This window comes from Pecten maximus, chromosome 14 (assembly GCF_902652985.1).
Source record: "Pecten maximus chromosome 14, xPecMax1.1, whole genome shotgun sequence".
Lineage (NCBI taxonomy): Eukaryota > Metazoa > Mollusca > Bivalvia > Pectinida > Pectinidae > Pecten > Pecten maximus.
Genome location: NC_047028.1, coordinates 4,312,998 through 4,323,126, shown reverse-complemented (window position 1 = coordinate 4,323,126; position 10,129 = coordinate 4,312,998). Strand labels below are relative to the sequence as shown.

The window sequence follows — 10,129 nt, the reverse complement described above, 5'->3', positions numbered from 1 at the left end:
TAGTACTTTGGAAGAAGTTTAATATTTTATGGAATATAATAAAAACTATGCAATATCAACAAGAGATCCCAAAGGGATCTTGGTGCCCATCATTGTATGATCTATATTAGTCCAATGAAAGACTGATCTTTTCTCTGCTTTCCTCTTCTTTCAACCTACTTTAATATCAGGAAATTATGTAAAATTATCAAGTGTGATTGAAATTATATCAGTAACAAACTTCAATTGTCAAAATTCAAGATGGCGGCCTATTGGCCATCTTGTTTTCCGATCAGTCCCAAAATGTAATGATGGTGGGCTGAAAATTTAATTCTAAACAAAAAACAAAACATATACTAGTGATCCAGCACTTATTCTGGCAACATACTGTAAATATATTGAAGAAAACAGTTCTAATTACCATAAAGTAAAATTTTCTTTTGGTAAATACCTTCGATATAAAGAAATTCTTTAGGCGTTAGTCGTTGAAAAGCAACCCACTGCTTTGTGCGCCTGGAAACTTGCCCTTGGATAGATGGTTGTCCATCCTGGCGGTTGGCAGGTGCACGGCTCTGGTGTTCATTGTGATCAAGAACAGCCAACTGGTTTCTACACATGTAGCTATCGTAGGAGAATTTCAACCGCTTAGGGCAATACCTGAGAAGTGTATGCGAATTGAAATTCTCCACTCTCCCTGTGTGCCTATTAGTTGCATAGTACTTCAAGCTGCCGAGCCATATTCGGTTGGTTACAAATGATCTGTGAGATAAAAATGCTTACATCTGAGAAATATATCAAATCATTACAATGTATGCAAAAAACGAAAACAATATTCATTTCTAATATAAAAAAAAATACTAAATGTGAATTACTTTTTTGTTTTAAACCGATAAGGTTTATATACTTATGTATAAAATACATGTCTTTCCCTGTTTACTAACAACTTTCAAGTCTCACGATATTCAATGAAATAGTATAAATTATATTGAATTAATATTTTTCATATAACAGGGATGAGGTGACTGATGTTCCCAAGTTTATACTTACTTAACAATTTTATAGGCATCCGAGTCAATTGTCAACCATTTCTTGCCCTCTGGAACAGAAAAAGGACCATGTGGGCATTCATACATTATTGACCTATGCACATTGGTAATATGTCTCAGTATGAATAACCACATAGTCCTCAGTCTTTCTTTATTCCCCCTACAGTTCGCAGAGCACCACCAGAAATGGTTGACAATTGACTTAATCCATGGAAGGACATCTCGTCCGCTCACTTTCCTGCCAGCCTCTCCCAATACCTGTAATATTTCCACCTCTACCACATTCAAACCATTCGTCTGGAGATAGGCCATTCCTCTGGAAATGATGAAAGATTCCAGTTTGTTGGAATTTCTGCCAACTTCCCTTGAATCCCCTATTTCCATATGGATTATATCCCCGCTTATGTACTCCATGAATATGGCAGTTGCTTTATTGGCAGAAAAACCTGAAAATACAAAGATGAAAACAATCTGTTCAAAAGTACAATGATTATGAAAATTCAGTTTTCATCCCAAAATAATGAGAAACAAATTCTCCAAAAAATAGTTACAGTGTAACTGTTCAATTTGATAGTATCAGTAACCTCGCGCTCCGTAAATCCAAGTTAAAATGTTAAAAATTATAAGAAAACAACAAACACACACAACATCAAAAAATCATTATATTTACAGAGTAAACATACCTGGCGTATCATATCTGACGTCAATAGCAACACATATGCTCCTGTCCCTATACTTGTCAAGCATTCCTCTCATTTTTGTACGATAACAGTTTGAAATACAGTATTAGTAAGGAAGTATTAGTAAAGCATTGGAAAAATATCATAATCATATCAAAAAGGTAGGAGATTATAAGTATGCTTTATTTTACTGTAGAGCATTCATTTGTCCTTGATGAGTTACTAAAATTATTGAAAATGTAATGACATGGTTGAAATACATTAGATGGTCTTCTTTGGTATAGATTATTACCGAAAAAAGTTTGATGCTGAGCCAATTGCAATATTTGCAAATTGAAATGCCTGAGCAAATGGGAACCATGTCAGCCCTGAAAGTAGTACAGCCATCTGTAACATGATCTAGATTGCACTCTTGCCTCCATAAAATTCTGTAGAGACCCATCTGTGTGGATGTCCAACCTAATGAAAATACAAAATTATGAAGTTTGAGGTTCATTGCAGAATGTAAAATTAATAAGATTGCAAATTATTAAATTTGTGTACACATGGGCTAGCTAATTAATACATGTATTTGTGAAAAGGGAATTTGTTATACATGTATTCATGTTTCCCAACCTTGTGTATCATTGTAGATAAAAATGTACCTGGCAACGGAGCCTTGTGTTCAAAATTTACTTTAAATAACAGACAAGTATTGTGATTCATTTATATCACTATTGTGTATTGAGCATTGAAATATGCATATATGTATATACATTTAGGTGTGTGAAGTGTTATAAGAATATAATGAAATCATACATGTTCACTTTCACATGCATGCATTATCATAATTTTTATTTTTGCCATTTGTTTTCCTCACCGTGCAAGAATACTCGTAGTGAACAGCTGCAGCAACATTTCTCCCCTTTCTTACAGAACCAGGATTAATGGATTCACCACAATGACATCGTTGGTTTTGTATCAGTTGTAGCAGCTTACTCTCACTGACGATGAACTTTTTATCTCTTGACAGATTATGTTCCTCTGACCTGTTAATTATTAGAAGACTATTATACAGTAATACTGAAGAATAAATGGTAAATAATCAAATAACACCTTTCAGGATGAGCGCCTGCCCAGGAGTGTAGAAAATTATATATATATATACATAATGTATATGCTGATGATTTGCAGTTAGCACATTACGTATACACGTACATTATATTAGTGTACATGTACAACTACGTAGATGCTGACTATATAACATAAAGAATAGTTTACCTGCATATCACTGACAAGTGTATCATTGTAGATTCATTATATCAATCGATCATATCCATAACGTAAAATTCTTGTTAAATGAATAACCAACTTTTAGACACACATACCTGTCAAATGTTGGGATAGGGTCGTCGTCGTCGATTTTCTCCTCCTCCTCCTCCTCCTCCTCCTCCTCCTCCTCCTCACCATGTTCGGAATCGGTGTCGTCTTCCATGACCATGTCAATACCGAAGATATCCTCAACCATTCCCTGATCATTCCCTGCCTCGTCATCCTGGATGCTATCGTCGATCCAATCCTGTTGGTTTAAAATAACAAAATAAAATATTATTTGCAATATATATCTACGCGTGTGTGCAATGAAACACAAATAAATGTGTTACATTGTACATTGAAATCGAAGAAAAACTAAATGTAGTATCACACGCGAGTATCGTTATGACACGTGCACAAATGATACGAACACACGGAAAATATTTCGATGGAAACTATGGATGTAATTACTGTAACAGCTGTAAAGTTATTCTTGCTGCATATCCCACTGGGAAGACTCAGGTAGGAATTTACTCATATTTACTATGTTTATAATTTTATCAGGTGCATGTTTTTGTTGAGGCCCAAATATTTTGTATTGTCAATATTTTCTTTTCTTTCTTTTATTGTAAAATAAAATATATATGTATATATATATGTATATAATTACCTCTTCAAATTCCATATCCAAGTTCTGCAGTTGCGTACAATGAAAACAAAAACCCGTTGGCGTGTGTATTGAGAACGTATAATATACTATTGAGAGCTGTGTCGCTTTGCGCATGTATCGAGAGACTGATACTTGTCTCAATGAATGCACGCGCTTTTATAGCGGTTCGTATCCGCGCATAACAAAAAAGAAAAATGTCTGCCCGTCCTTAGATACGACACTACCATAACTGGGGAATGTCTCGGAAACGATTTTTGGAAATCTGTACTTGTATTTTTTTTTTAAATCTCAATTGGATGCTTTTTAGCTTGCACTGTCAGCTTTAACTAGCCCTTTAGCTTCTTTACCTTCCCCAACTCCTGCCATTTTATAATATGATTGAATACGTGTAATTCTTAAGCAAACGCAACCCAGGAACACACGTTAGTTCAAACACACACAAATTAAATTCTAAATGTTATTCTCTAGACAGTAACAAGCACATGCAAACAGTAATTATCTGCACAAAAAATACAAGAAATATGTCACCAATGGTAATGACTGGAGTTTTGACAATATATCAGTGTGACAATATCACCGTTTTTCAATAGAAATAACAGTGACAACAAAATATAAACCAACAGGTAACAGTGCAAAAACTATATGAAAATTACTCAGCGACACATCATTCAAATATGGCGGTGACACCCACGTGCTTCTCAAACATCACACCAATTAGAGTAGTTGGTCCGAAAAATTTGCCGACGACGCCAAATATAGTAAACCTACGTGGGGTCACGCACACTAATATTGTCACTAAATATTACTCACCAAATGGTCTAAGTAAACTGGCAAGTGATTACAATAATATCAATGTAGACAAGCAAGTCTGGTTCGGCTGAAGGCTATATCAAAACTCGTCGACTTCCTGTCAGAAGCACGGAGGCACCCGGAGTTGCCCGAATGGCTACGGAATCCCGACAAGGAAGACAACTCTTGCGGACTAGACTCAGTTTCACTACAATGTCTACCCCAGGTACCGATTCGGTCGTCATTCAGAGCCAAGGACAGACAATCAATTTAAACCAACACCTTCAGGCGACGATAACAGTCCCAGGTTTCGCAAATAGTATAGCCCCTTCTTTAGCTGCAGCTCTTGGGCCTTCTATCAGTCAACTGATCACATCTGCAATGTCTCCTTTTACAACCTAGATTACCAAACTGACCGAGGAAATGGCCGACCTCCACAGAGACAATAAACACTTAAGGTGGAGTATCTCGAATCTAAGGTCGAAAACCTCGAGACCTCTTTAGAGGAACAATATGGAAGGAGAACCTCGCTACAGTTCCATCGGGTGTCATTAAGACCTTAGGAAGTACAGATGACAGATGATAAGGTAGTTGAGCTCTGTGTGAGCAAACTTGGCGTAAATATCACCAAGGATGATATTAACAGATATCATATTATACATGTAGGTAAAGTGAGGAATGGCAAAGCTCAGATCATTTGTCGTCTACGAAATTGGAAAGTTAAAAATCAGATTTATCAAGCCAAAAGCAAGTTGAAAAGACTTGGTGACTCGGAAAATAGAATCTTTATTTCAGAAGACCTGACATCTACAAATGTACTCGCCAGAAGATTGTCAAATGCTAAGGTAATGCCAGGAAATCCAAGCGTATCCACTCTTACTGGATTAACGTCGGTCGTATTTTTACAAGATCGCACTGGATTCCAACAAAATTCGTGTTAAATGCGAAAACGATATCGCGGACTTTGTTCCCGAAAATCCATCGGGTCACAGCTACAATCATGGCCATATTAATAATACAAATGTCAAGAACTAACACTAATTACTATACACTCTAATTGGAGCTGAGCCAATTACCATAACCTCGAAAAGAACATCCTAACTTTCTTCGTGAACATTGCCAGGAATAAATCGAAAATGAAATTATCCGCCGGTCACTTACATTGTGAAATCACGGCAGCTCGGCAAGTACAACCTACCATCAGCATGGTCAATCCTCCAAAAACCTCCTAAAAAAGCAATATGGAAAAGAATCCTAAAAGCGGCAAAAATGACCATTGAAAATAAATATGCCTAGACAACCAAAGCAAGCATTCATCTTTACGCTTCTTACAGATACAGGACCAGCCCCTGTCCAGAGCTCATAATATATGGGAGAGTGTCAGTCCGTCTACAAGAGATGTCAAAGCTGCAGAAATCAAAGCCCGCTTAGTTACAAACTCATACAACCTGCAATGTAGAACTGAAAAGTTTAACAACAACAACCCAAATAAGACATGCATACTTTGCAAAAAAGAGGACGAGAACATCTCACACTTTCTAACTCGGTGTTCTAAGTTGGACGAAAGTAGATCAAAATTGCTAATCTGCTGCTGAAGGAAATTGGGCCTGGAACTTCAATGGTTTCAGAAGGAAAGATCTTCTTGTACAGCTCATACTAGATCTAACTTCAAGTAAACTGCAAGAGGTCACAACCTTTAGTAGCAAGATCAAGCATGAACTTGAAAAGCGAACAAGGATGCTGTGCTATACTCTTCACCTGAAGCGCGCAGCGATCCTGACTGTCAATTCCAGTGTGTGAACAAAACTGATAATTCATGAACTTTAAAAAAAATACACCTTATCTGCCTTAGCCAGAATGCAGGGGGAAGGGATAGGGCAAAAGCATTCTCTTATCTGTTCAAAACTTTTTACAAAGCGTTTTCTCTTTTTAGTGCTTTTTAATGTCTCACCATTTTCTTAATTTTTTATATTGTTTTTATCAGATCCATAAATTACTTGCATATACTTTATAGCCATACCCTCATGTGCATGTGATGATGGTCAGCTAGATACTTTTTAAACACCATATGCATTATCAATACGATGGACTCACCCTGTGTGGTTTATACAAAAACTTTTGTCTATATGTATTTTACCATTTTACGATGATACCAACGTTCCCAAGGATCTTATGGATTTTCTGGACAGCTCCTAATAAAAAAAGAGAGAAAACCACCAAGACAAGACAAGATATGGTGTGTCAGTGGTGTGATTACCCAAGCATACTATACATGTATGCACTTCCTGGTTTGTTCAAAGTATGCCTTAAATTAATTTTGGTAGGCGGTGTGAGTAAGGTAGTGTACATACATATAGATACAATCTATTCGGTCAATTTAAATGATATAAATATGAACAATGTAGATATTAGTTATTTATGTTCTAATTCGACCGTCTCAAACGAACATAAATAATTTATCATCACAACACAAACACTTGTATGGAAAGAAGCCTTTGTAGTGAGCAAAGCACCATTTATTGCGGGAGATTTTTACAAATAATTTGACAGATGAGAAAGTCTGGGATGCAGGCAAAACAATTGTTCCATTGAATTAATCCGTCTCCTTCGAAGTCCCTCTGTGTATTCAATGTCTTCTAGGTAAAATATTTTTCACATCTGTCCAGTCTTAAGTCATCAGCGAGTGCCGACAAATTATCTATAAGATAAAAACCGTCTCGCCAAATTTTGCGGGGGGAGGGAGGGGGTATGCGTGCTTGCTATCGTGACTACAAGGCTCGAATGGCGAGCCAGTCACGCGCATATGAAAACACCTGTATACGGACACTAAAAGCACGTGCTCTCGCGCGACACCATGCATACAATTATTAACCCGTTGCTCACGCATAACCCCCTCCCTTCCCTACACGTGTACACATGATAAATGCATTTACAATATTCACGTTATAATTGTCAAATTTATACACAATCTACTGTATAAATATTTAACTGTAGTACTTCATGTGTTATGGTTTTTTTTTTTTTTTTTTTTTTTTTGTAAACATTAATTATTTCAAATTATTACTTTCATATAGGAGTCACTATATGTACTGAGTATAAACGATCAAGTCTACTCGACCCGATCCTCTTAACCCAATTACTATCCAGTATTGATTCATCTGTGATTTTAGTTGATAGGTCTGTCAGCGACCATGATAGTTGTACTGCTTGCCTTAATATTCCTTGTGCTTTTAAATCTACATATAAGCGGAAAATTTGGCTGTATAAGAAGGCTGATTTAACACAAATTTAACAATCTTATTTCTAATTATAACTTGAACGACCTTTTCCTTGGTTGTAGCTCGATTGATATTGCTTGTAACCGTTTTACTGATTTTTTTCTAAATTTTGCAAATTCATGTATTCCATCTAAATTGGTCACTTAGAGGCTAAATGATAAACCTTGGATGACCTCAGAATTCAGGAAAAATTTAAGAATTCGTGATAGGTTGCATAAAATAGCGAGGTCAATTAAGCTTATTTCGGACATAAATAAATTAAAGCAACAGCGAAATAAGATAAACAACAAGGAAAACATGCACGTTCCACTTCTGATCCGAAATCGTACTGGAGACTTATTAAACGATTACTAAAATAAACTGGTACTTCACAATCAGTTCCTACTCATGTAGATCCTTTCACTAATACACTGTTGTCACTAATGATGAGGATAAAGCTAACCTACTAAAGGATTATTTTTGCAACATAACACAAGTACATGTAGATGATTGTAACACTGAAATACATATAAGTGAACCAAAGACTAACAAAACATTTCATTCTATACGAGTGAATAAAAATGAAATTCGAGATGTATTATAGATTCTGAAGCTTCGTAAGGCCTCGGGTGAGGATAGAATCAGTCACCATATGTTAAGAAATCCATCACAAACTGTTTGTTTTCCACTTGTCATTGTCAATAGGTATTTTTCCGACCATTTGCAAAGTAGCTAAAGTCATGCTTTGTTCAAAAAAGGAGACAGGAATTCACCTTCTAATTATAGACCGACTTTTGGTAAAGTTTTTTAACGTTTAATTTACAAACATTTGTATAATTATTTCATAAATAACTCATTGTTTTACAGAATACCAATCTGGTTTTATGCATACCCATTCAAATATATATCAGCTGATAGAAATTTATTACAACATTTGTATTTCACTTAAAGAAAAGAAACATATATGTATGGTTTTCTGTGATATTCCAAAGGCCTTTGATTGTGTGTGTCATAAAGGTTTAATGGTAAAGCTAAAATTTGTGGTGAATTACATACCTGGTTAGAAAACTATTTATTTGACAGGAGCCAAAAAGTATTCGTAAATAATTCTAATTCACATTTAGTTAATGGCATTGCTGATGTCCTTGACTCAGATGCGCGTCTTTTTGCTGATGAAACGTCTCTATTAATGTCTTCCTCATCATGTCTTGAAATTTAAACTGTCTTGAATAGGGATCTTGAATCCTCAAACGTGTGGTCTAAAACCTGGATGCTAACTGTTAACCCAGTGGTACTGAGGTAAAATTTATTCAAATTCTATTGACATACATGAAGATTTAGAGTTGATATTTGATGGAAAAGATTTTTTTTTCTGATAGCCATAGACATCCTGGAATTTATTTTAGTGCGAGCGCCAAGTGGAAGAGGGGGGGGGGGGGGGGCGGTCATATAAATACCATATACAGTTCGGTTATGAAGAAAATAAATTACATGTATTAAGAAGATTGAAATCATTGCTAAATCCAAATAGTCTTTAAAAATTTATGAAAACATTTTCCAGTTTTAGAATATGCATGTGAAGTATTGGATGGTTTTACTAAATTTGAAACTGAATTGTTTGAGAAAGCTCAAAGGGAAGCTGCCCGTATCATAACAGGCCTTCCCTCGTATGCGCGTATAGAAGATCTACATTTTGAAACTAGTGTAGATACTCTTTCAAATCGTCAAAAACGTAAAAGACATATACCTGACATTTATATGCATCTCATGCACATTATTTGACATACAGTTGAAATATTTCGACCAGCGACATACTAAATGAATATGAAACATTATTGATCTGTCGTGTTGATGAAATGTCACATGTTAACATTGGTAGCTGCTTTGTTCTGCTAAATCGAAACATGAGCTGAAATCTGGTTTTCCTCTACTTATGAAAATATACAAAAAGTTGTTTAAGAAATAGATCAAACTCGTGTTACATATAACACTGCTTATTGTATAAACATAAATGTAACCCTACATTAATCTCACTGTCAACCTTTAATAGAACACGTGATCATGTCATGCATAACCAAGACGGTTTACTTGAGCGAAATATTTATGCTACATATGAACACACTCTTCATTGCATCCCTCTATTTTGTGAGATGTACAAATGATTGCTGATCTGCGAAATATATTGTAAAATGTGTAAGAATGTATGTCGTAAATGTGTATGGTGTCATTTTGATTGTTCATCCAAGTTTCACATATTCATGCCCTAGTTACATTCTGGTTTTCTGATTTAGCCTTGACTTGACATACTTTCATCAGGTGACACAGCATAAATTGCTCAAAACTATGTGCGATAGGTTATAAGTGACCAAGGGAAAAGACTTTTAACATTATACAGTGATCTATGAGTCGATTAAG

The 10,129-nt window shown here is 35.6% G+C and overlaps 1 protein-coding gene across 1 annotated transcript; it reads right to left on the bottom strand.

Moving 5' to 3' along the window:
* Positions 1 to 392: 392 nt before the first annotated feature.
* Positions 393 to 1,806, bottom strand: LOC117342641. The gene is made up of 3 exons (XM_033904838.1): positions 1,709 to 1,806; positions 1,027 to 1,471; positions 393 to 738 (listed from the first exon to the last, which is right to left on the bottom strand). The coding sequence occupies exons 1-3, from the start codon at positions 1,779 to 1,781 to the stop codon at positions 393 to 395; spliced, it is 864 nt and encodes a 287-aa protein (XP_033760729.1). The 5' UTR covers positions 1,782 to 1,806.
* Positions 1,807 to 10,129: the final 8,323 nt, after the last annotated feature.